We start from the raw sequence: 27,236 nt of genomic DNA, 5'->3' as shown, positions 1-27,236 counted from the left end.
GTATTTCCAACGGATAGGTATAAATATACATGCTCTATGTCCATTGTTAGATTAAATGGGTGTGGAGAAAGGGCAAGAAGCATGTTCAATTTGTTTCTAAATGAGTGGTTATCTAAGCTCGTAAACATAATAAAAAAGATATTTATTACAACAACTTCTATATGATTATTCTTTTTGAAACATAGTTAAAACCATAAATTAACAATTTCAGAAACCTACACATGTTAGAAACAATCAGATAAGCCATGATGATTGAGTTTCCCGTTACTTCAAGTCTTTGTTGATTGAGTCCACTGAATGAGCCAAGTTCATGTTAGCTTTGGTTGAGTTGATGTAAAAATGTGTAGTGGAGTTGATATCAACTAAGGTCTAGTTGTAGAATCACCAAACTGAGTTGAAGTTGGCTTAGCTAGACATACAAGGTAAAACCAGCTGACCAATAAAGTTTGTCATAACTATAAACAGAGACAGTTATAGTATCTGTCCTTACCTTTGGGTATATTGGCTGTGAGATAAGAAGTGAGGAGAAGCGGAGGACACCATTAAAGCAGCAGTAGCAGAGGAGGTTTCAATTGGGGCGACCTGGGAACACATCCACATTACTCTAAACTCTTGATCTCTCCATTAGTCCTGTGAATGTGTTGCAAGGTCACCCCAGTCGAGCCTGCTCTGTCTCATTTATTCATGTGAGCCCAATATGCAGGGGAAACCCTTTCTGAAACTGCGTCAATGAATGTCTGTAATTTATAATTTATTGAAATGAGATTGATAGAGAAGAAGAAAGGAACCGAAATCTGGTAGTACAAGCAATACACGTGAAGTGCAGATATGGCCCTGAGATTTATGTTGAGTTAGGTCGAAATTAGATGGTTTCACACACTGTCGGTGGAAGCAATGAAAGGGCTTAATCTCCTCCATATTTAGGTTGAAAGGACAGCGCCATGATGGGAGGTCAGTATGAAATTGCAATGTATGGAATGTACTCTAGTACTATTTTTACCAGGAAAAATTGAATAGTACAAACAATAATACTTTATTATAATAATAGAACGAATTGAAGTATAGTAAGGTTTGAAGGTGTCAAAGCCAGTGTGAATGCTGACGTGTCTAGCAGTGACTATTGAGACTATGACATTAGCCAGGGACTTGCACACCAAAACCCAAAACCAGTTTCTGGCCCGATAAATATTTTGTCATGGATGACATGTTATAAATCATATACATTTCACAACTTGCTTGACCACGGTAAGATAAGCACCGTACCTACCTAATGTATAAAAGAAGACTGATAAGCAGGTATTGGTTGTGAGATAAGAAGTGAAGAGAAGCGGAGGACACCATTAAAGCAGCAGTAGTAGAGGAGGTTTCGATTGGGGCGACCTGGGAACACATCCACATTACTCTAAACTCTTGATCTCTCCATTAGTCCTGTGAATGTGTTGCAAGGTCACCCCAGTCGAGCCTGCTCTGTCTCATTTATTCATGTGAGCCCAATATGCAGGGGAAACCCTTTCTGAAACTGCGTCAATGAATGTCTGTAATTTATAATTTATTGAAATGAGATTGATAGAGAAGAAGAAAGGAACCGAAATCTGGTAGTACAAGCAATACACGTGAAGTGCAGATATGGCCCTGAGATTTATGTTGAGTTAGGTCGAAATTAGATGGTTTCACACACTGTCGGTGGAAGCAATGAAAGGGCTTAATCTCCTCCATATTTAGGTTGAAAGGACAACACCATGATGGGAGGTCAGTATGAAATTGCAATGTATGGAATGTACTCTAGTACTATTTTTACCAGGAAAAATTGAATAGTACAAACAATAATACTTTATTATAATAATAGAACGAATTGAAGTATAGTAAGGTTTGAAGGTGTCAAAGCCAGTGTGAATGCTGACATGTCTAGCAGTGACTATTGAGACTATGACATTAGCCAGGGACTTGCACACCAAAACCCAAAACCAGTTTCTGGCCCGATAAATCTTTTGTCATGGATGACATGTTATAAATCATATACATTTCACAACTTGCTTGACCACGGTAAGATAAGCACCGTACCTACCTAATGTATAAAAGAAGACTAATAAGCAGGAGGAGGGGCAGGCAGTCCACTGCCAAAGCGATGGTTGCTATAATTAGTAGAGGAATTGTAAGAACCGTGCTCTAATATGTTTGATTTTGAGTCTGAGTCAGTAAAGAAAAATGCTCAAATGTAACTATGTGCTCCTTCAGCAACCATGATGTCATGGTGACTTGGGAGCTCCACAGGCAATTTGTGAATTTCTAACCATTACATTAACCCACTTGCAACTTCTCTCGGTAATTCCTTCCTCGCATCTCTATTAGATACTTAATAGACATTTTAACATAGGATAATGTATAAAACACAGGGAGAACATCAAGGTCTACAATGGAATTTATTATGAGTATTAAAATGTTTAGATATTTGTTTTCAGATATTCTAATATAATCCCACTGCAGCAGAGTGAGGTACAAATGTTGGAGAATTCCCAAAACAAAAAATACTTTTGCCATTTTGACTTCTTTTGAAGTTGAAAATTCTTCAGAGAAATAATCCCAACAACAATGTTAAAATACACACAATAATCCCAAAATAGGGACATCCAGTTATGCCACTACAGTAAGATCACCTGAAATATCACATAGAAAACAGCCACAAACCAAAGATCGCCCATGTGGCATGGCACTGAAACCGTTTACAATGTTAGTAACAAAGTGAGGAAGGATACTATGACATTAGCCAGGGACTGGCACACCAAAACCAGTTTCTGGCCTGATAAATCTTTTGTTCACGGATGATATGTTATAAACCATATACATTTCACACTTTGCATACGTATAGAAGTTCAGTTTATTTTCAAAATATAATTTAGAAGTTCAGTTTATTTGCATAATATAAAATAATTTAGTATAGTTTATTTTAAAAATAAATCTATCAAACAATTTACAAATTATAAAAATAGAATTTTATACAAACTAACACTAAATCTTGAATTCTATAATCTGAACATTTTTCACTTCATTCTTATCATCTTACATTTCATAAAAGGTAAAGTGATTTTTTAGATTTAATATCACTCTTATCTTCTAACTTTTCAAAAATCTGAACATTTTAAAATCAATTCTTACTTCATTCTTATCATCTTACCTTTCATAAATGCACTTTGTTGTAAAGTTTTTTTGCACTTTGTTGTAAAGTTTTTTTGATTTAATATCATTCTTATCTTTTTACCTTTCAAAAATATATTATTCACTGAACTTTCACTGAACCTTAGGGGCTACGGCGACAACCATTCTACTTGAATATAAGACTAACCCAGGTAGACCTTTTACTTGAATATCTAAGCCTAACCCAGGTAGACCTTTTACTTGAATATCTAAGCCTAACCTAGGTAAACCCAAAAAAGTAAAACCCTAGAGAATCTTTTTTTTTGGTATAAACTTTATGCTTCTGATATAGTCTTGATCCATCGGAGTTATATCTTCCATATGCATGAATGTGTTTTTTGATGTGACTTCAATTAATAGTTACAGGTTCTAATGTCTCTTAGTGCATGCGACTCAACTAGGAGGCCCCCCTATACTAGGACGCACACTGCTTCTCATTTGATGGGCTTTATTACTTTTAAATAATATAGTTTCTTTCGTCTTTAGTCTTCTATGTTCATAGATATAGTACTGTGTTTTTATAAGTTCTTTTTCATAGCTCTTTGTTTAAAAGATTTAATAACAATTTTAATAGAGTTTATAATCAAAGAATATCTAGAACACAGTAATCACTTTGGTTTTTTTCTTGCATTGTGCTTTCAATTGACTTAGTAGTGTGAATTTTATTTTCTTGTGTGTGTCAATATAATGAAGGGTAATCAAAAGGATATTTTCGATTGAATAGGAATTAAGCTTTAAAATTTCAAACAATTATATTAAAAATATTTGAAGATTTTTGTTATCGAAATCATTAAAATTCTCTAGACGTTTATGAAGATCTATAAGTCTTTTAGAACTATGATTTAGTTGTCAGTTATTTTCAATAGACTAAAATTTATTTTTAATTTCATTTTTTATGAGATAGATTAGAAGCCAAATTCTACCATATATTTTACATTACACTTCACATCCTTACAAACCGAGATTGATAGCTTAGATGTAATGAAATTATAGTTTGATTGAATTTACTAACAATTTTGGCATCATTGCTGAAGAAGTGTACAAACAATTTGCCTTTTAACTTATGTTGTTTTTTTTACACAAATTTGGGGAAGGAGAGATGGTAAGATGAGAGGCAAGAACTTGTGCATTACCATAGTGAGGTTTCTCCTAAAACTTAGTTGTTGCATTTTTTTCTTTAATAGTTGCATAAGTAAAGGTAAATAGAATGCATTTATAGAGAAAGAGATTCAAAAGGTAGATTCATTAGTGCTGAATATAACTACGAGTTCATAAGTTAACCACAGAGCCGACATAATTATAATTTCATAAGTTAATAGCCCGGAGGCATAAATACACAGAACCATGAAATAGTGAGGCTGAAGCCACAACCCTCGACAACAGACCAAGTAAAGACTACAAACAACAAACACTTCGAAATAGACAGACAGAGAAACAACGAGGCACGACCCTACCCGATACAAGAGCGTAGGAATTGTTTAACTATAGTTGATTGTTTAAGCTTAGTCAAATAGAATAAATAATGGGTGTCTAGTTCAATTTTTTCATAGATATCTATGAAATGTTTTGTCCAAGTAATATAACCTCTATGGAAGTTCTTATGCTATTTCCACCATTTCCACCATTCAATATCTAAATATAAAACACCCACATGACTTTTCATTAAGTTTTCAATGATTCCAAGTATGGAAAATTATTGTTCCATGTGAGTGATATAGGCTATGGGATTGGAATGATAATTTTTTTTAGCTCCACTTTAGGGAGTTGATGCCATGTATGAGTGATAGGATAACAAGAAAATTCATTAGAGTTAGGCCTTATGTTATTAATTGGTTCAACTCCCTCTCATTGTTATGATTGTTGATTGAATTATTATAGATTGTGATGACTTGGGATAGTTGTTTGGGGACCGAGTTTAGTTTGTTAATTTTAACATGGACTAAAGAAAACCTTTACTTAGCTAAGGATTGAGCATGACCTATTTGGTGATGCAATTCCTCGCACATAGTTCCAAGCTAAATATATAGTTTTTGAGATAGTTACTTATAGTATTCAAATAGAAGGAGATTCAATAGATTTTTTTTTATTGGAGAGTGGTACAAATGTGCTTCATGATGCTTTTTCAGGCTATTGAGATAGGTTTCAAGTAATGGGTCAAGTCAATCCATGAAGAAAATGATTACTAAAGAGATGTGCTAGGGTGATCACTCTGGTGAAAGGAGTCTATTGAGATAGGTCCCAAATAAGGGTGGGATGAGGAATTTATTTTTTCTAAGTCCTATGGAGTTATACTCCCACCCACATAATAATATGCTAGAAAAATGATGAAATTGTTAATACCATAAATTTACAAAAGAATTTCATTGATTGGTAGCAAGAAATAGGGTTTCTAGTGGCAAAATGTGCAAATGTGCTTTGACTATACTTGAATGTGGTCCCTCCATACAACCAACATAGTCAACCACTCTAGAAATTGGAGTTAAAGCATCAAACTCGTTGACCAGAGAGAAATAGTTTATTTCATTTCCTATAAGTAGAATTAAGGGACTGTATTCACTTCATTTTATTAGTAGAGTAGTTATTTCCTTTCTCTTAAGAAAGTTCATGCTATTTCCATTTACTTTCATTTAATTAGTTTACAAGTGAGTGTTGTGCCCAACAACCTCCCCCTACTAATTGGAAATATTCAACAATCATATGGGGCCCCTCCATAGTCCTCTTCCCATCAATCTAAGGATTCTAACAAAGAAATCCTTTGAAGATCACCCTTTGAATAGGCTCCAAGACTTACTTGTTGGGGTATTCTCTACTTCCCTATAAAATCCCTATTTTGGAAGTTGAATATCATAATCTATTACATCCATCATTAAACCTTCTTCTTCCAACTCTCTGACATCAATGACATTTCAGGGTATTCTTTTGTTCCCCTCACAACACCCTGTATCAAAGATCACAAATCAAATATAAATCAATTATTTCAACATTGAAGTTCTTACCCTTTCCTACTCTTCAATATTAACACATTATCAAAGAATATTTTCTTGCGTCCCTTAAGATCACCTTTATTGAGCATCAGAAATTGGAGAGAATTATTGTGAAATATTTTTTTTATCCTAACCTCCTCGGACTCCCCAATGCTAACTCTACAATGGAAAACTTTGGATTTAAGAATTCCCAATAGTCATCTAAGCACTCTCTCAGATTAATCTTTCCTGATATTAGTACTTACACTTATTTAGTATTTGTTGAAGAATCTAGAGCAAATGTAGTTATTGTGATTCTTCTTAGCATGATAACTATTTGTGAGGTATTTTAATTTTTTCTTATTAGCACAATATTCTCTTGATATCATTAGCGTGTGTATTTCTTACTTCATCAAACAGTTACCAAAATACAAGAGACAAGAACACAAGATGTTGGCTTTTTGCCAGGGCCAAAACCTCTCACTCTTTGAGAGGAAAACCCACACACAATTATTCTTATAGAGATTCCAAATGACGAATACCAAGACCATGAACCTTGAATTATTAGGCCACTCTAAGAACAACACACCAATCCTCTTCTTTTTCACTGTTGAGTTCATCATCATCATTGTTGCTTCACCGAGGTCTTTATTATCATTGCACTATCAAGGTCATCACTAAGATTACTATTGTTGCAACATTGTTGTACCTGCATAGAGATCATATATTCCTCTTCTATCATGGTGTTTAGTATCAAACCCTAGGGAGGTTTAAGGTAGGGGAAAGCAATTTTTAGGGAATAGTAAATGGGGAAGGGTAAAGATGAAGACGATGGGTGAAGGGATATTTGTATTAGAGAGGGATATAGGGTAGTAGTATGATAGTTTGGGGATGGGGGAAATTTGCTTTCAATATAGGGGGTTTGACAGCCTAGGTAGTTGTATCACCTAGGACTTAGGGTTTTAGGACAAAAGGTTAGAGGGTATGTGGGATAAAAAGGTTTAGGGAAAGGGGAGGAGGATAGAGGGAAATGTATAAAAGGGAATGAGAGTGGAAGGTAGTTTTTGGGGGAGATCTAGAGTTTAGATATAACAATTAAACGAAATCTTCAATAAAACCTTTCAAACACTTAGGAATTGACTTGAGGAGGAGGATAAGCACATCCCTTAGCTAGTACTTACTTGTTTTGAGGTTGAAATGGATTTAGAGGAGGTGAGGAGGTGACTGGAGCATTGTTGGACAAACACACAGTGCCTCGGGAAAACGCACAACGCCTTAAGGGAATGCGCAATGCCTTAAGGAAACGCGCAGTGCCAGAAGAGAACATGCAGCGCCAGAAGAAAACATGCAACACCTGCCCTGTTTCTACTGATTTTGCCCAGAACTGTGAAAAGGCTCTCTTGGGGTTTTCTCAATGAGTGTTAGGAGGCAAATGAAGCTGATTTTGAAGCCAAGAAGTCCTTTATAGGTGAGTGAATTCGATCTTTTTCTTTTCAAACCCACTTTCTAATGTTTCATTTGACCTCTTTTTGTCCTCTTTGCTAATTTTCTTTCCGACTTTTTCCTTTGCAGGTGGATGATGCTGAAGTTTTGGCAATCTTCACTTTTTACTTTAGTTTGGATGATATTGGCAATGGAGTTTGAGTAAAGAGCTAAGAATAGTGACTTACTACATAAACATAAAATTACATAAATAAATAAAAATTATTACATCTCTCTTTTTTGAAATAAAATTACAAAATGGAAAGAAATTCTTACTTAAAATCAAAATTGGAACTTTAGCAACCATGGTTACATGCTTGTAAACCATTGTTTGACTACAAAGGGATATTATTTGCTTCACTCTCATACTTTGTTGGCCTTATGCAATGAAATGGTGTTTTATTGGACCTTGGAAAATAAAACTTAGTGACCTAATGGGACCTTGAATGATTGGACTTCAGGTGGACTTGACTAACACAAACCATGATGAAAGAGCTTTTATAGTCAATGTATGCTCAACATATAAATTTTTGAGAGGGGATGGGGTTTCAACTTGGGCTACCATCAGTGAGTAAATTTTTACACGATGACCTAGGTGGAATGAAAAAATTCCAACATAGGACACTAGTATGATATAAAAGAGAAGTTTTGATCACTGATGGCAATATGCAAATACTGACTCTAACACGGTATTCAGTTGTCTGAAATCATTACACAACCTTAATGTTTCATCTTTATTTCTGAAAAAATGCATCGAGGCTCCCCAAAGTGACACACTTGGATGTACATACCCCTTCTTCAAAATCTCTTCAAGCTACATTTATAATCCATTTAGCTTCGATGCGCAAATAAATATTGGTGATATTTACAAGCAACTTAATGTTCTTCAAGATTTTTGGAAAAATGGTGAGCTTACCATTAATATTGATAAACTAAGAGAAGGATAAAAATTCTAAAAATTAACTCATTTTCAATTTTACTTTTATGGTGATTGCACCTACATATACTTGGGCATTAAATTTAAATTAAAACCATAGCATGAAGAAGATGATGATTTGTGGTTTGAACGCTTACTTTGGTATTGGAAACAAATGTAGGAATGTTGAGGCTTGGAACTAGGATAAGGAAAAAAATTCATTTTCAACATTTTAATTATCCCAACTTGTGAAGTTTGGGTTTGCAAAGGAATTAGATTATAATTAAATAAATCTAGAAAAGGAAATGCTCTTGAGTCCATTCTCTTGATTGAGGCATGGTGTTCTTCAATAGAAACTAAAGCCATGATTGTAAAATATAAGCATAAATCTATGAAGTTGAGTCATGGTTAGTTTTGTATCTTCTAATATGAATAGTAGCTATTATAAATTGGAAAAGGAGTGAGCTAGAGATTCTAAGGTTTAGATTAACTATACAGACATATGAGAAAAATCGATTGTACTAATAATATAGATTATGTCAAAAGTTTATAAGCATATGATATTTAACCCTAATGTTGGTAATAAAAAAGATAATGGGATCATTAATAAGAAGTGGAAATGTCACAAAGACCTTATCAATATTAATGTAGTTGATAAAGATGATTTTTTAAACATTTTTAGCTTAAAACAAACAAGTATAGTGAAGATTCATATCAATGCTAACAACGTACACAATGAACTCGTTAATAGACTAACTAAATTAAAATTTTTATGATAAAATGAAGATTGAAGATAAGACTACTTTTGAACTTGCATAGATTTAATAATATGAAACATATGTTTAGTAAGTTTAACTACTCTTGACGGCTCCCTAGCTTACTAAATTGCAATGATTTTGACTCTTTATTTTATTGAATTCCTAGAGACTTGGTAGCTTTGAAAGATTGGTTGTCACTATTACACAAGGTACCTAGTCTAACTAATAGATGAACTGGCCTTTTTTTGGGGGCACTTTTTTTTTTGTCATTTTTCCGAAATCCCGTAAGGGTTTTTAAGAATCATAAGTTTAAGTAGCTTAATCTGCAAAGTTTGAGTGTCTCATGGGTTTTTTAGAGTGTTGAATCTGTTTATGCATTCAAAAGTGCATTTTAAGCAACAAGAAATCACACTAGTTTGAGTGTCTCATGGGTTTTTTAGGGTGTTGAATCCATTTATGCATTCGAAAGTGCATTTTGAGCAACAAGCAATCACAATATCACTAGAAATTGTATTGTTGTATTCCGTCTAAAAATCCATTTTATACTTCACATACAACTATTTCATAAATGCCACATACAGACCAATAACAACATGTCTCCAAAACTTGAACCTATTTTTCACCAAATCATTGTAGCTAAGATAAAATAACCACAATATTCAAATATATAAATAATATTATAATTAAATATATAAATAAATATTATAATAAATAGTAATTAAAAATTGAAATTTAATCGAAATCATAATCTTAAATAAATGAAATTATTTTTTAAAACATATATATATAACTCAAAAATCTGAGAAGGAAAAAAAAAAAAAAACAACAACGAAATTCTCACACCCTTAAAATTATTTATATCATATTTAATACAATAAATTTTATTAAACAACATCATATAAATTTTATTAAACAACATCATAACTATGATAGATTTTTACACCTGGACAAAAAATATCATGATTTTAGGTGCAATAATATTTCTAACTAAAACTAAAATATATAATTGGAAAAAAAAAACATGTAACACCAATGGTAAAAGCCAAATGAAAACCAATTTATTCCCGGTCAAATGGAACCAACATTTTGTAATACACACATTTAACGAGAAAGCCCAGAGGCAGACATATATATATGAGATTCACTTTCATGATTTTCTTTTATTTTCACTTCATTTTATACTTCCAAACACAGAGGCCAAACACAAAACCAAATTCCCCGTCAAATGAAAACCAATGTCCTGTAAGTGCACAGAGGCAGACATATACAGATATTGATTCTCTGTCTGAGAATTCTCTGTATTGTTGCTGGACTTCAATGGAAATAATAAACGCACGAATCTATTTATCCACTGAGAACTTTTAGAGCATTATTTGTTCTGTTCTCTTATTGCTGGACTTACAATAAAAAATACAGATCCTCTGAGAATTCTCTTATTGCTGGAAATAGGAAATTATTGGTGGAATTCTCTTATTGCTTGCTGGGGTTACAATGGAAATAGGGTGCCCATTAAACACAAGAATCTGTTTATCCACTGAGCAGTGAGAACTTGTGCAGCATTATTGCTGGACTAAAATTTAGATGTCATATGGGAGCTTTATCCAGTGAGAACCTGTAGAGCATGGTTTGCCTGTAGATGTGGCCGGGTTGGACAATGACAGAGGGGAAATTAGGCTGATTCACTGCATTGGGGAAACCCTGAGTCTCGAAGCACAGTGCTGTGTGTGGCTTGTGCAGGAAGCCCCCTTTGCCCACAGTGTGTTTGAGATTATTACTGGTATAGAACTGCATCGCTGGAGCAGTGGACCACACCTCCATCACCCTGCGACTCCAAGGATCCTTCATCCTCGCAGCAATCCTCAGCCCATTCTTCAACTTGGGTCCGTCCAGAACATAATTGTTATCGAACCCAGGGGGCCTCTGCCTACTCTTCACTTTATTAATTCTGGTGCCAACAATCGTCTCTTTCCTGAAGTCCAACGGAGTTCCCTCCACAGGCAATATCTGGCCTGTTGGAATCAGATGATCATCTGTGGGAGTATAATGTGAAGCCCATATTTTGACAGCATTGTCCAGTATATCCCTACTGCTGTTATGCCCTGCAAGGTTCCAGTAAGCATGAGTGGTTAAGCTCACAGGCGTAGCTTTGTTCCTCGGTATTGCCTCATAATCAAGTCTCAGCTCCATGTCTCCACTTATTGTATAAGTCACTGATACATCCAGGTCACCAGGAAAACCTGCATGACACTATTCTTATTTTAAATAACAGCAAACAAAGATTTACTATTAGCTGCTACACCCCCAATATGATTATCTGTCAACAATATTAATAATCAATAATTAAGGAGCAAATATCCCGTTCTTTTAGGTGAGTTTTCTGGTCGGAATTGTGATGGCTGGGTTGAATTACAATTCTTTGATTATTGAAATTGCAGTGAGGAGCTTTTCCAATGAAAACAGGGTCTACAAATCCATTTCCATTTCATTGGTAAAATTGCAGTTTTCAGAATTGTGATTTTCCATCCATCAAATCATTAATGGAAGAAACAACAAGTTCACCAGCATCTCTCGTAGTTATCAGGGCAGTTGATAGGTCTGCAATTTCCCTCCTAATTATGAGGGCAGTTAATAGGTCTGTAATTCCCCTCAAGGCAGGCAGTTAGTAGGTCTGCAATTCCCATCAAGTTCATTCCATGCTTCAAAATCTCCCATCACTTCACTTTAGCACCTACCAGTATTTTCAACTTGGAAACCCACAATCCCTTATTTCAACCAAACCCCATCCAAGGAGATGGGATTTTAAAATCTGTAGAAATGCAGGCTTGGCTTCTACATGGGATGGGATGGGATTAGATGAGATCAGCAACTATTCCAAAACATTGCTTATTATTTTTCTAAATAAACGCTGCATGCATGTTAATGGAAGTCAATAGCTTAATTTGCAGGTTATATATGCATCAGCATAATGGTTAATATTTTATATGAGTAAAATGGAAAATGTCAAGATGTTTAAATTTAAATACTTCTGTACAATAACAACAAGAATGAGATGAGAATTAGGCCTCCCACCCATATTCTGAATCCACATTAAATCTAGATGGCTCACCTTCTTCGCCGTCCACACTGTGGTAAGTGAACTGAATAGATGGCTTCCTCCCTCCTCTATACTTTTGCACTTTCCATAGCACATTGTCGAAGCCTCTCAACCCTCCTGTGTTCACACATACCATACCACCACTCTGTCATCAGTATGCAATCCATCATTATCTGTTCACATACTTTTACACTTTTGTTATAGACTTTTAGTTATCCACATATATGCAATATTTTGTTACAGGCCTTTGGTTAGCGACATAAATGCAGAGCTGCAAAAAGAGGAAGGCACCCAGACATTCATTCACCATGGAGAGTGTAATCCAAGAGACAATAACAGTTGTACCCTCATAGTCTCCTTGAGTGATATGAACCTGGTAAAATCAAAGCCCTAAACATCAGCTGATTCTTCCTTAGATGCCATTTAAAAAATTAGACTGTTCATTCAAGTTGAAAATAACAAAGAAGAAGAAGAGACAGAGCTACCCAATATGATTATCTGTCAACAATATTAATAATCAATAATTAAGGAGCAAATATCCCGTTCTTTTAGGTGAGTTTTCTGGTCGGAATTGTGATGGCTGAGTTGAATTACAATTCTTTGATTATTGAAATTGCAGTGAGGAGCTTTTCCAATGAAAACAGGGTCTACAAATCCATTTCCATTTCATTGGTAAAATTGCAGTTTTCAGAATTGTGATTTTCCATCCATCAAATCATTAATGGAAGAAACAACAAGTTCACCAGCATCTCTCGTAGTTATCAGGGCAGTTGATAGGTCTGCAATTTCCCTCCTAATTATGAGGGCAGTTAATAGGTCTGTAATTCCCCTCAAGGCAGGTAGTTAGTAGGTCTGCAATTCCCATCAAGTTCATTCCATGCTTCAAAATCTCCCATCACTTCACTTTAGCACCTACCAGTATTTTCAACTTGGAAACCCACAATCCCTTATTTCAACCAAACCCCATCCAAGGAGATGGAATTTTAAAATCTGTAGAAATGCAGGCTTGGCTTCTACATGGGATGGGATGGGATTAGATGAGATCAGCAACTATTCCAAAACATTGCTTATTATTTTTCTAAATGAACGCTGCATGCATGTTAATGGAAGTCAATAGCTTAATTTGCAGGTTATATATGCATCAGCATAATGGTTAATATTTTATATGAGTAAAATGGAAAATGTCAAGATGTTTAAATTTAAATACTTCTGTACAATAACAACAAGAATGAGATGAGAATTAGGCCTCCCACCCATATTCTGAATCCACATTAAATCTAGATGGCTCACCTTCTTCGCCGTCCACACTGTGGTAAGTGAACTGAATAGATGGCTTCCTCCCTCCTCTATACTTTTGCACTTTCCATAGCACATTGTCGAAGCCTCTCAACCCTCCTGTGTTCACACATACCATACCACCACTCTGTCATCAGTATGCAATCCATCATTATCTGTTCACATACTTTTACACTTTTGTTATAGACTTTTAGTTATCCACATATATGCAATATTTTGTTACAGGCCTTTGGTTAGTGACATAAATGCAGAGCTGCAAAAAGAGGAAGGCACCCAGACATTCATTCACCATGGAGAGTGTAATCCAAGAGACAATAACAGCTGTACCCTCATAGTCTCCTTGAGTGATATGAACCTGGTAAAATCAAAGCCCTAAACATCAGCTGATTCTTCCTTAGATGCCATTTAAAAAATTAGACTGTTCATTCAAGTTGAAAATAACAAAGAAGAAGAAGAGACAGAGCTACCCAATATGATTATCTGTCAACAATATTAATAATCAATAATTAAGGAGCAAATATCCCGTTCTTTTAGGTGAGTTTTCTGGTCGGAATTGTGATGGCTGGGTTGAATTACAATTCTTTGATTATTGAAATTGCAGTGAGGAGCTTTTCCAATGAAAACAGGGTCTACAAATCCATTTCCATTTCATTGGTAAAATTGCAGTTTTCAGAATTGTGATTTTCCATCCATCAAATCATTAATGGAAGAAACAACAAGTTCACCAGCATCTCTCGTAGTTATCAGGGCAGTTGATAGGTCTGCAATTTCCCTCATAATTATGAGGGCAGTTAATAGGTCTGTAATTCCCCTCAAGGCAGGCAGTTAGTAGGTCTGCAATTCCCATCAAGTTCATTCCATGCTTCAAAATCTCCCATCACTTCACTTTAGCACCTACCAGTATTTTCAACTTGGAAACCCACAATCCCTTATTTCAACCAAACCCCATCCAAGGAGATGGGATTTTAAAATATGTAGAAATGCAGGCTTGGCTTCTACATGGGATGGGATGGGATTAGATGAGATCAGCAACTATTCCAAAACATTGCTTATTATTTTTCTAAATGAACGCTGCATGCATGTTAATGGAAGTCAATAGCTTAATTTGCAGGTTATATATGCATCAGCATAATGGTTAATATTTTATATGAGTAAAATGGAAAATGTCAAGATGTTTAAATTTAAATACTTCTGTACAATAACAACAAGAATGAGATGAGAATTAGGCCTCCCACCCATATTCTGAATCCACATTAAATCTAGATGGCTCACCTTCTTCGCCATCCACACTGTGGTAAGTGAACTGAATAGATGGCTTCCTCCCTCCTCTATACTTTTGCACTTTCCATAGCACATTGTCGAAGCCTCTCAACCCTCCTGTGTTCACACATACCATACCACCACTCTGTCATCAGTATGCAATCCATCATTATCTGTTCACATACTTTTACACTTTTGTTATAGACTTTTAGTTATCCACATATATGCAATATTTTGTTACAGGCCTTTGGTTAGCGACATAAATGCAGAGCTGCAAAAAGAGGAAGGCACCCAGACATTCATTCACCATGGAGAGTGTAATCCAAGAGACAATAACAGCTGTACCCTCATAGTCTCCTTGAGTGATATGAACCTGGTAAAATCAAAACCCTAAACATCAGCTGATTCTTCCTTAGATGCCATTTAAAAAATTAGACTGTTCATTCAAGTTGAAAATAACAAAGAAGAAGAAGAGACAGAGCTACCCAATATGATTATCTGTCAACAATATTAATAATCAATAATTAAGGAGCAAATATCCCGTTCTTTTAGGTGAGTTTTCTGGTCGGAATTGTGATGGCTGGGTTGAATTACAATTCTTTGATTATTGAAATTGCAGTGAGGAGCTTTTCCAATGAAAACAGGGTCTACAAATCCATTTCCATTTCATTGGTAAAATTGCAGTTTTCAGAATTGTGATTTTCCATCCATCAAATCATTAATGGAAGAAACAACAAGTTCACCAGCATCTCTCGTAGTTATCAGGGCAGTTGATAGGTCTGCAATTTCCCTCCTAATTATGAGGGCAGTTAATAGGTCTGTAATTCCCCTCAAGGCAGGCAGTTAGTAGGTCTGCAATTCCCATCAAGTTCATTCCATGCTTCAAAATCTCCCATCACTTCACTTTAGCACCTACCAGTATTTTCAACTTGGAAACCCACAATCCCTTATTTCAACCAAACCCCATCCAAGGAGATGGAATTTTAAAATCTGTAGAAATGCAGGCTTGGCTTCTACATGGGATGGGATGGGATTAGATGAGATCAGCAACTATTCCAAAACGTTGCTTATTATTTTTCTAAATGAACGCTGCATGCATGTTAATGGAAGTCAATAGCTTAATTTGCAGGTTATATATGCATCAGCATAATGGTTAATATTTTATATGAGTAAAATGGAAAATGTCAAGATGTTTAAATTTAAATACTTCTGTACAATAACAACAAGAATGAGATGAGAATTAGGCCTCCCACCCATATTCTGAATCCACATTAAATCTAGATGGCTCACCTTCTTCGCCGTCCACACTGTGGTAAGTGAACTGAATAGATGGCTTCCTCCCTCCTCTATACTTTTGCACTTTCCATAGCACATTGTCGAAGCCTCTCAACCCTCCTGTGTTCACACATACCATACCACCACTCTGTCATCAGTATGCAATCCATCATTATCTGTTCACATACTTTTACACTTTTGTTATAGACTTTTAGTTATCCACATATATGCAATATTTTGTTACAGGCCTTTGGTTAGCGACATAAATGCAGAGCTGCAAAAAGAGGAAGGCACCCAGACATTCATTCACCATGGAGAGTGTAATCCAAGAGACAATAACAACTGTACCCTCAGAGTCTCCTTGAGTGATATGAACCTGGTAAAATCAAAGCCCTAAACATCAGCTGATTCTTCCTTAGATGCCATTTAAAAAATTAGACTGTTCATTCAAGTTGAAAATAACAAAGAAGAAGAAGAGACGGCATTACCTGTTGGGGAGCATTGTAACCAGGGGGACATAAAAAGCAGCACTGTCCATGGGCATATCCACATTATCGTTAACCCTACGCACATATCTGCTAGTAATTCCTGCTTCAACTGATATACAAAAACTGAACGCCACCAATACAAATAACATTAATGAGTGCTGTTTGATTGCTTCCATTTTGCAGCCCAATCAAAACACAGAGTTTGAACTCTGTCAAGTTCTCTGCATAAATGTCTAGCATTGATATTCTCCACTGTATATCTATCCTTTATATTCTCCGCTGTATATATATCTGTAAACGCTGAATGATTGAAGAACTCCTATGAAAGTGGGCTTCTCCGAATATGCCCAATGGATATTCAAAATACATCAGATTTTAAATGGGTTTTGTTCTTGGTCAAGGCATATGGTACTGCAAGTATTTTAATGGTTGATCGAGATATTGCGCTGCAAGGGTTTCAACAGAAAACGTTTTGTTCTTGGTCAAGGCATATGGTACTGCAAGTATTTTAATGGTTGATCGAGATATTGCGCTGCAAGGGTTTCAACAGAAAACTTTCCATCAGGGGCCAGCTTGACCAACTCGAAATCCGAGACCTTGGCCTCATGTCGTCGCCCAGAAGGATATTAGAGGGCTTCAGATCTCTGTGAATGAAGCTCGCTGTGCAGGTACTCAACTCAGCGGGCGACATCGAGGGCATTGCTAAGCCTCTGTTTCCATTCTAGCAACCTCAGCCCGGCCGCCGCCCATTCAAACAGATGCAGACTCAGTGGCCCCTGGGGCATATACTCGTACACCAGCATCTTCTCCCCGCCGTTGATACAGTACCCAAGGAGAGGAAGCAGATGCGCTGCTCAGGCAGTTAAGGAGTTGCAGCTACCTCAACATAATCTAACGACTCAAAATGACTCAATCGTCTAACATATCATCTAAGGGTGCAAAGTAATGACACGTAGGCAGAGAGCAAAGTTGATTTCAGAGGGGAACGCCTTACGGCGTAATTATTTTTAATAATATTAGTAACCATTTTATTTTATCATAACCACTAGTTTTTCTACTTATCTCACATTAATAAGTCAACCCGAACTAATAATATTATTCTTGGATAATATTATTATTTGAATTGATAAATATATTAATTATTTTTAACATTATTACCAACTAATTCGTTACATAACAACTAACTTTTAACCAAATATTATTATATAAATTAATTATTTATTATAACGGCTAATTTTCCATCTAATAGGTCAACCCTTACCAATAACATTACATAAATAAACTAATTAATATTATTATATCAAGATAACGGCTAGTTTCATTCCTTATTCACATTGACTAAGTCAACCCTCGCTTATAATATTATTTTACTAGATTATATTATTATTTAAATTAATAAATTGTGACAATTTCGATAATAAATAATTAAATATTACATAACAGCTAGTTTCTAACTAAATATTAGTTAATTTCTCTTAAATAATCTTGCTTCTCCAACGGCTGATTCTGAGCGGCTAACACTGTACAATGATGCATCCATGCTACAATTGATTTCTCTCTGTACAATGTGATTAATCTGAAAGATTGTTTTCCAAATTATGGATCACAAAAATCTTAGATCTAACAATATAGGATTTTTGTTGAAAGAATAACTTCGGCGTAAATCACATGTAAACATTCTTTGAAATTTTGTTAAAGAATGTAGTTGTATTTGTTTATCTTTAATTACTTTTGTTTAAATTTAATGAATAGGTATGATCTATTTAATGAAAAATTTGTTTAGGATGTAGTTGTATTTGTTTATCTTTAATTATTTTTGTTTAAAGTTAATGAATAGATATAATTTATTTAATGAAAAAATTGTTTATAAAATTAATTTTTTATGTTATTTTTAAATTTGATATGGATTGTGTTTTTATTTTATTATATATATATATATTAAAAATTAGATACAATTATATTTAATATTTAACGAGAGTTTTAATTATGAGATTAAATTTTTATGTTATTTTTAAATTTGATATTGATTGTATTTTTTGATTTTAACTTATATTTATATGGTTTAATTTTATTTTTTATTTTTTTTTAAAGAAGAAACTCAAACAAAATTTTAAATTAGTTTTCAAAATACAATTCATCAAGTTTTTTATAAGTTTTTTCTAAAATGTTTTTATCTTTTTTTAAATGATTTATCTCTTCTTGATATGGGCAAGAAATCAGAAAAAAGTTACATAATCAATAGGGGAACTTTACAAACAATCCATTTTAAGATCATTTTTTGGAAAAATATTGCTGCGGCTCTGAGAGATCGCCCTCGGCCCTGTCCAGATCCGCTCCCTGCGCGTCCTGCAGGCTGCGCTCAAGCCCGCACTCCGCCGCTCTGCTCTCTGCGGGAGGGCTCGCACGTTGCTCTTCACCTGCCATGCGGTCGGCCAGATCATTGGAGGTTTGAGCAGGCCCGGTTCGAGTTTGGCAGGCTCTTCTCAGAGCTTGTGACCATGGAGGTGTTGGGCACTCCCCAGGCGGTCTTCTCCCCTCCCGTCCTCATCAGCTGAGGCCTTCAACCGCCTTCTGGAAGGTCTCCCTAAGAAGAAGAATGTCGAAGCTGCGAAATTCGTCAAGAAACTGGACGATATCCCTGAGATCTCCCTCCCTCCGGAAACCCCGATCCAGGTAGCATTGTCCTTGTCCGAGAGAGCTCTTGTCGGCCAGTTCACCGGACTATGGCCTTCTCCCAAATCCACCGAGAACTGGGTCAAAAGAAACTGGGCGCCGTTGATCCAAGAAAGTGTGACCTCCTACTTCCTAGGGAGAGGATTCTTCCTCTTCGAGTTTACCTCAAAGGACGACAAAGACCTGATCTTCCGAAACGGCCCCTACTTCATGGGCCCCCAGGGTCTGTACCTGAACAAATGGACTCCGGACTTTGATCCTGCAGTAGATGTACCCAAAGCTGTCCCAGTGTGGGTCAGGCTGCCAAACCTTCCAGTGCACTGCTGGAATTGGGACTCATTGATGCACATAGGAAATGCCCTGGGGAAATTTATAGATCGAGCGAATAACAAGGATCAATATGATTGTGCCAGGATCTGCGTGGAGGTAGATCTGGAGGAGGGACTTCCAGAGGCCATTAAAATCAAGGTGGGAAGCTGGACACACATGCAGAAACTAGACTACGAACAGTTGCCCTTTAAATGCCGGAAATGCCATGTTTATGGCCATTTCGCCAGAAGCTGTCCGTCCAACATTGAATCTGTGCAAGGGAAGGAGGACGGCTGGAACCAAGTCAAATGAACTAAAACTTCTCTCAAGGCTCAGAAGGCGGGAGGATCTAATGGCAATCCTCATCAGGGCCCTGCTCAGCAGATCCAGCCCAAGACTGCCCCAGAAAACAGGTTTGATCCCCTCAGCTCTCAACCAGAGGACACCCATGAAGTCGAGGCCCAGAAATCAGTCACTCCAGAGAAAGGTGGTCAGCCCAATCTCTCCAAGGACTCAGGCGTTGCAGAAAGCTCAAAAGGAACCCCAGAAGAAGTTGAGGAAGAGGACCAAGAATCGGAAGACTCAGAGGAGGAAGGAGAAATAGGAGACTCCCAAGCCTCTGTAAGGAGATCTACAAGAGGGCGCAAAACAGATCGGGAGAAAAGGGAGCATGAAACGTATAAGGACAAGTTGCAGGGCAGCCAACCTACATTGGAGAAGCTGTTAGCAAAAAAACCAAAGATGGCTAGAAACCAGCATCAAGGCTCCAAGGGAGCCCACCAAAGCAAAGGTAAATAATGAAAATTATCTCCTGGAACTGCAGGGGTATGGGGAGCAAAATCAAAGAAGAGGCTATAAGAAATTTAATAAGAATAGAAGCCCCGGACATACTCCTCCTCCAGGAGACCAAGATGGAGGACTCGGGCCTCCTTCACCTAAGTAGAAAACTCTGGAATAAGAGCAAAGCAGCTGCTGTCTCAGCCCGAGGAGCCTCTGGAGGGCTGGGAACTCTATGGAATGATAGCATGTTCTCGCTAATAACTGAGACTTCAACCACCCACTGGTTGATGTTAAAGATGCAGCATTTAGTTACTAAAGAAACCTTTTGCCTCTTCAATGTTTATGTGCCGGTCAGCGCTGGAGAAAAAAAGTCTTGCTGGGATTCATTAAGAAACCAAGCGGATCTGGGCATGCTAGAAAACATCATCATTGCAGGAGACCTAAATCTCACGCTGCACTCTGCAGAAAAGCGTGGAGGAAGCATTGTGCGAGACCTGGCAAGGAAATGGGCAGAGGACCTTCTCCAAGACTGGGATCTGCTAGATATCAAGCCTATTTCAGGTAAGTACACGTGGTCAAATAAAAGAATAGGGCTTGGGCATATTGCAGTAAGGTTAGATAGTTTTTTTGTGCAAAGTTCCTTCCTTTTGCTTGGTTTAGATGCCAACATGCATATCCTTCCCTGTAGCACCTCTGATCATAACCCCATCAAGCTGAATCTCTGAACTCACACTGATCTTGGCCCCATCCCCTTCAAATTCAGCCCTCTTTGGATCAAGGAACCCAGCTTCCTGCAGATTGTCAAGCAAAGTTGGTCTCAGCCAGTCAATGGCTCTCCATTCTATATTTGGGAAGAGAAACTCAGAAGAGTGAAATCTGTTCTAAAGAGCTGGGCCAAATCTCTTCCTAATCCAGCTACTGAAAGGAAAAAGATTCAATGCCTGCTAGATGCCCACCACCAGCTCTCGGAAGAGGCCCACATCTCCAAAGAAATTCTTGACAAAGAGGTCCATCTTCAACAGCAATACCACAAAGCCTGCCTAAACGAAGAGGAAGCATGGAGGGTCAAATCTCGCTGCCTATGGCTCAAAGCAGGAGACAAAAACACCTCATATTTTCACAAACAATCTCAAGCCAGAAAAAGCTTCAACTACATAGCTGAAATCAAAGAAGAAGCTGTGATCCACAAAGACTTTACAGGCATCAAGCAGGCAGCCTTTCGCCATTTCCAAAATCTGTACAGCGAAGAGGCGAATGGAACTCAGAATTCTTGTCTTCTGGACGGGGTTCCCTCTTCAATCTCAACTCATATGAATCTCCAGCTAGAAGCCAAAGTCACCATGGATGAGGTCAAAACCGCCCTCTTTGCCATGGACCCTGACAAAGCCCCAGGACCTGACGGTTTCTCTGCCAGATTTCTTCAATCCTGCTGGCACATTGTGGGAAAAGATCTCCTTAAAATGATACAAAAATCGCAAGACTGTCAGAAAATTGGAGGAAGCACAAACTCCTCGTTCCTTGCACTTATTCCTAAGGAGAAGGGCGCCAATTCTTTCAACAGATTTCGCCCCATTTCTCTTTGTAACATTGGCTGCAAATTGATCACCAAAATCATTGCTAGCAAGCTGAAACACATTCTTCCTAAAATCATACATGAGAATCAAGGGGGCTTCATCCATGGAAGACAGCCGGTGGACAACTTCATTTTAGTTCAAGAGGCAATCCTTTCCAACCACCAGCGCAAGGAAAGAGGTATGGCCATCAAACTGGACTTAGCAAATGCTTTTGATCGTGTTAGACATAGCTTTCTGTTGAATGTTTTAAAAAAATTTGGATTCGGAGAGAGCTTTATAAACTGGATCCGGGCTTGCATCTCGGAGCCATGGATAGCCCCCTTAATTAATGGCAGAGTTGTAGGTTTCTTTAAAGCTACAAGAGGATTAAGGCAGGGCTGCCCCCTGTCCCCTCTGTTGTTTGTTATCCAAGCCTCCGTTCTCAGCTTTCATTTAAACAAAAAAATGCAAGATTAGGAGATTCCAGGGATTTGCATTGCAAGAGGAGTTCAGAACATAAATCATGCCCTGTTTGCAGACGATACACTGCTTCTTGGGGCTGCTTCAATCCACTCAGCCACCAGATTCAAAGAGGCTCTGGATGAGTTTGGCATGATGTCTGGAAGCAGTCTCAACAAGGGAAAGTGTCACATATACTGCTGGAATACCTCGCCCTCTATGCTCAACACCATTGCCAGATGTTTAGGATTTGTTGCCTCTGCTGTATGGACCTCGTTTAAGTATCTAGGAATGCCTATCTTCCTCAAGCGTGCCTATAGCAGGGACTGGATACCTCAACTAGAAAAATTCAAGATCAAACTTCAGGCATGGGGCTATAACTGGTTAAATATAGCAGGCAAGTCAGTCCTGATCAAATCTGTTCTCTGCAGTCTCCCCTTATTCCAGTTCTCAGTGCTCCTAGCTCCTGTAGGCATCCTTCAGAAAATGGACCAGCACATTCGAAATTTCTTCTGGAAGGGAGGTAAGAAAAACGAGAGGAAAATCCCCCTGGTCAACTGGGAGACAGTCCTCAAACCTCAGATGGAGGGAGGCTTAAACTTCAAGAAGCTTCCCCTGCAAAACATCACCATGGGAGCTAAGCTACTTTGGAAAATCATAGCGCCCAAGCCTGGCTGGGCTCAGCTAGCGCTCTGGAGGAAATACTTTGCAGGCGAGAGGACAAGATGTCTGGACGGGCCTCTTCCCCAAGGCACCTCTTCATTCGCCAGACTCAGCTCTAAAGCTGCCCCTCTGATCCGCTCCAAGGCCTATTGGATCCCTGGAAATGGGAAAAAAATCAACATATGGTCAGATCGCATAATGGATCGCGATCCAATTGGGGACTGTCATTCCATGAAGAAGTTGCGTGATTGGATCACAAATACAGGTAAACACACTCTCTGGGACATCTCCAAGTGGGAAGGGACGCGTTGGGCTGGCTGGAACTTCCTAGATCCACTGGCGGAGCTTCTACAGGACGTCAATCACCTCTGCGATATGTTAAATGGAGCTGCCCCTTCACACATTCGTAGGAGAGACAGACGAGGTTGGGGCTCTTTAGCTGCGGGTTATACTGTGTCGCGTGGCTATTCGAATCTTGCTGCAATCCCATATGTTCCTCCTAACCCGGCCCCGTGGAAGACTGTTTGGGGCATTCCATCGCTGCCCAAGATCGATATGTTTAACTGGCTTCTTTGTCACGGTAAAATACTCACCGACGAGAACCTGCAGAGGCGTGGTATCTATGGCCCGTCTAGATGCTCTTTATGCAGAGAGAAGGCGGAATGTGTCACCCATCTGGTATTAAAATGCAAATTTGCAGAGCAGGTCTGGAGAGAACTGATGGAGCATTGGAATCCAAATTTCGAACTTCCTGCCTCCATATCCGATCTCTTCACTAACTGGCAGAACAGATATCCAGCTCCCCCTCCTAAAAACAAAGTGATAAAGGCCGCCTGGTCTTCCCTCCTCAAAATTTGTTGTTGGCAGATCTGGCTAGAGCGGAACAGCAGAATCTTCAGAAACACCCAGCACGATGCCAAAGTGGTAGTGGCTAAGGTAAAAATCCAGCTAAAAGAATGCCTGGAGGATCATAAAGACGATTCGAATCTTAGTCAACTCGACATTATTTGGGGGACTTCCTTAAACCTGCAATTCCGTCAAGCCAACAGAAACATTATTCCTCTTGAGGAATGGCAAGTAAGGGGGATAAATAAGGAAGAGTTTCGAGACTGGATTTCCAACCATAAGGTTCATTCTCTCTTTTTCGATGGGGCAGCAAAAGGAAATCCTGGCAAGGCTGGGGCAGGAGGAACGGTTAATAACATGGAAGGCATTCTGATCCACAGCTTTGCCTGGGGGCTGGGGTTCAATTCCAGCATTCAAGCGGAAGCATTGGCCCTCTACCAAGGTCTCAAGCTGCTATTGAGTCTGGAAATCAAGGAGGCAATCATACTTGGGGATTCTCAAGTGATCATAAAGCTCATGGTGACCAATACTGCCCCCCGGGACTTAAGATTAGCAAGGCTGATTCATAGAATTAGAAGCTTGGGAAAGCTGTTCCAAAACTTGAAATATTTTCATGTTTTAAGAGATAATAATAAAGAAGCAGATTGTGAAGCAAATAAGGCCGTACTTCTCTCTGCCGGGGCAATGATAAGGGACGGGGAAGAAACATGGGATCCAATACCATAATCATTTCAGCAGCTATGTTTTATTGCCTGATTCTAAATCAATTTGTTTGCATTTTCAAGCTTGGGAAAATTACAGAAATCAACTCCATTGTAGAACCCAAAAAGAGCTGGAAGAGGAATACAAATCCTTCAGTACTTCAGGAGGTCGGTTCTATTTGGACCTGGATAACTCCCATTGTAATCAGAATTCTGGCAATTAGGCCAACCAGATAATACAATCCATAGCCGTTCTTGTGAAAATAAAAATAAAATAGGGGAAGTTTACAAAGGTGGCTCCCAACCACTTGGTATACACTAAATCTATATCATTTAGAGATAATCAAAATTTCATATAAATATATAAATAATCATTATACAATAAAACAAACATTAAACTAACCAAAAGAAGCATGACTAAACATAATTAAAGCAAGGTTAGGAGACTTATTAATCAACATGACTAAACATGATAAAAGCATAATAAAATCAAATGAGACTAAGAAACTTATTTATCTTGACCTATAAAACTAGGGACATAACAATAGTTGGGGTCTACTTTTATAATATTCAAGTCAATGTATTCATCAATAATTACCCAATTTAAGGAGGTTCCTCGAGAGGTCTCGTATCCCAATTGTTCTTGCCATGTTTGTTTACCCAATCTTCATACCAAAAACTAATATAGAGACCAGTGGCTTCTAACAACAATGATATATCCAACATATCCTCGTAATGTGTTACTTGTTCCTTGAAAACTTGGGTTAATTGATTTTATTAGAGATATAATTATATTTGATTATGAAATTTTTGATTGTGAAATTAGGTTTTAAAGATTTATATTTGAATGATGGGAATTTTGATGATGAAAGTTAGTTCAAAATTTTTAATATATCTTAAAATAACTTAAATTATTAAATTCTAAAAAATATACAAATAAAATGTAGTTGACTAACTTTTATCTTATTAAAAAAAATTATTTACATTGGAAACCTTTACCTTATTTAAATTTAAATAATAATAATAAATAATTTTAAATTCTCAAAGAAGTGATGGCCTAGAGCTCAGTGATTAGGGTTTCCCTAGCCATCATCAAACCTTATTCTGATCCATTTGCAGGTGCCATCAAACCCTATGCTAATCTATTTGCAAGCTTTTATTGGATGAATCGTGAGCTTTCCTATGGTTATAAGTCATTGTCGTCGCCTCCTATTTGAGTTTAGTGTTGTCGTTGTTGTTGCTGCAGGTATGCACCCCTCAACTCTGCTTGTGGATTGGCACTGCCTCAGTATGTCTGATCATGGCCATTGTGAGGGCTTCAAGGGGTTTTTCGTCATGTTCCCAACATTTTGAAGCTAGATTTGCCAGCCACTCCTCCATGGCATCTCTGAACAACTCTGAATGTCAGTATTGGTCGTGTTTAGGTTTGCTTTTCCGGATCCTGAATGGTTGAGAATATTTATTGTTCCATGGATCACCCATGCAAATCATTGCTCTTCGACTACCTTTAAGGGATATCAAGGGGGCGTTGTGTTTGTTGTGCAGTTCAATGCATGCACAGTGAGTGCCCCAAACAAATTCGTGAAGAAGGCAAAATCAAACCCTTCTTTAGACCTGAGGTTTCCCTCCTAAATAAAAAATAATGTGGTAATCTTAAAAGAAAGAGGGTTATTAGGAAAGTTTATTGGCCTATGGCCAAGTTATGAAGTGGTTGAAGATTGAATTTTTTATCATTGGGCAAATCATGAACCTACAAGCATTTACTATTGTGGAAATTGGAATTACGCATTTCTTTTTGAAAACCAGGAGGATAGAGACCAGATCTATAAGTCCGGTCCTTATTTCATGGCCACAAAAGGTTTGTTTCTCACTCATTGGCCTCCGGAATTTAATCCCGTGATGGAAATTTCATTTACACCTCTGTGGATCAAATTGCCTTTTATCCCTCTTATTTGGTGGGGTGAAAGCATTTTTAATTTTATATGAGATAAACTAGGCCAATTCATTGTAAGTGTTGTGGAACATGGGCACAATTTTTCGTATGCCATAATTATGTTGAAATAGATTTCTCGAAAGGCCTCCTCGAGGTGATTCAGCTAAATCTGGATGATTGGTCTGACCTTTAGGTTATGGCTTATGAACAAGTTCCTTTCAAGTGTAATATGTGTCAAAAATATGGATACTTGCAAAAATTTGTCAAATGCTTCATCTCCAAATCCATTGCCTTCTCCTAAAGAAGAGCAAGGAGAAAATATGCAAGGATCCATTCTAGCTAAAAGGGAACATAAGAAACATGGAAATAAAAACGCAGTAACACGTAAGCTTGAATCTAAGCATCAACCCCTTTCTAAAAAATAGTTTGAAGTCTTAAATGTTCTAAAGATAGAATATGAGAATCTTGGGGCCCAAGTGGATCAACCAGTACCAGTAAAGAATAATCTTATTCTAAAGGTCCCTCCTAATTCGAAAGAAGAAGATGTTAATTTTTCAGTGTTCTATGCTTAGCACAATCACTTACAACTATTATT

At 37.4% G+C, this 27,236-nt stretch overlaps 3 protein-coding genes across 7 annotated transcripts; 1 reads left to right on the top strand and 2 right to left on the bottom strand.

Annotated features, from left to right (window-relative positions):
* Window positions 1-10,652: 10,652 nt before the first annotated feature.
* LOC149250565 (uncharacterized) lies at window positions 10,653-14,030 on the bottom strand (the record flags this gene model as incomplete). Its single annotated transcript, XM_089453696.1, has 4 exons — window positions 10,653-11,548; window positions 12,418-12,522; window positions 13,696-13,800; window positions 13,991-14,030. Coding segments are annotated over 4 exons (903 nt in total), but the record flags the coding sequence as incomplete, so codon positions are not given.
* Window positions 13,920-17,610, bottom strand: LOC149250564 (uncharacterized). Of its 5 annotated transcripts, none has more exons than XM_089459141.1 (5): window positions 16,725-17,610; window positions 16,252-16,612; window positions 15,269-15,334; window positions 14,974-15,106; window positions 13,920-14,056 (listed from the first exon to the last, which is right to left on the bottom strand). In XM_089459141.1, exons 2-5 carry the CDS (start codon window positions 16,333-16,335, stop codon window positions 14,031-14,033), a joined length of 309 nt encoding a protein of 102 aa, XP_089315267.1. In that variant the 5' UTR covers window positions 16,336-16,612; window positions 16,725-17,610; the 3' UTR covers window positions 13,920-14,030. The 5 variants fall into 5 exon arrangements, with proteins under 5 accessions (XP_089315267.1, XP_089315266.1, XP_089315265.1 ...); XM_089459140.1 differs by lacking the exon at window positions 13,920-14,056 and having other exon boundaries at window positions 14,063-15,106; window positions 16,252-16,384; window positions 16,547-16,612; XM_089459139.1 differs by lacking the exon at window positions 13,920-14,056 and having other exon boundaries at window positions 14,063-15,106; window positions 16,252-16,356; window positions 16,547-16,612.
* A 3,007-nt stretch (window positions 17,611-20,617) lies between these two features.
* On the top strand, window positions 20,618-24,733 carry LOC149250563 (uncharacterized). The gene is made up of 3 exons (XM_089453695.1): window positions 20,618-21,047; window positions 21,342-22,399; window positions 22,517-24,733. The coding sequence occupies exons 1-3, from the start codon at window positions 20,618-20,620 to the stop codon at window positions 24,731-24,733; spliced, it is 3,705 nt and encodes a 1,234-aa protein (XP_089309821.1).
* Window positions 24,734-27,236: the final 2,503 nt, after the last annotated feature.

The sequence above is a fragment of the Pinus tabuliformis genome, chromosome 7 (genome assembly GCF_031772625.1).
Source record: "Pinus tabuliformis cultivar Carrire ecotype Pingquan chromosome 7, CPIR1, whole genome shotgun sequence".
Classification (NCBI taxonomy): domain Eukaryota; kingdom Viridiplantae; phylum Streptophyta; class Pinopsida; order Pinales; family Pinaceae; genus Pinus; species Pinus tabuliformis.
This window is presented reverse-complemented; position numbering and strand designations above follow the sequence as displayed.

Bases quoted from the DNA above. Each gene is read 5' to 3' on its own strand.
- LOC149250564 (XM_089459138.1), bottom strand. From the start codon at position 16,335: ATGTGCTATGGAAAGTGCAAAAGTATAGAGGAGGGAGGAAGCCATCTA. The intron at 15,335-16,251 runs GTGAGCCATCTA...TGATTTTACCAG, and splicing joins CAGTGTGGACGGCGAAGAAG to GTTCATATCACTCAAGGAGA. The intron at 15,107-15,268 runs GTGAATGAATGT...TACTGATGACAG, and splicing joins CTTGGATTACACTCTCCATG to AGTGGTGGTATGGTATGTGT.
- LOC149250563 (XM_089453695.1), top strand. From the start codon at position 20,618: ATGGAGGACTCGGGCCTCCTTCACCTAAGTAGAAAACTCTGGAATAAG. The intron at 21,048-21,341 runs GTAAGTACACGT...ATATTTGGGAAG, and splicing joins AGATATCAAGCCTATTTCAG to AGAAACTCAGAAGAGTGAAA. The intron at 22,400-22,516 runs GTAGGTTTCTTT...ATGCAAGATTAG, and splicing joins CCTTAATTAATGGCAGAGTT to GAGATTCCAGGGATTTGCAT.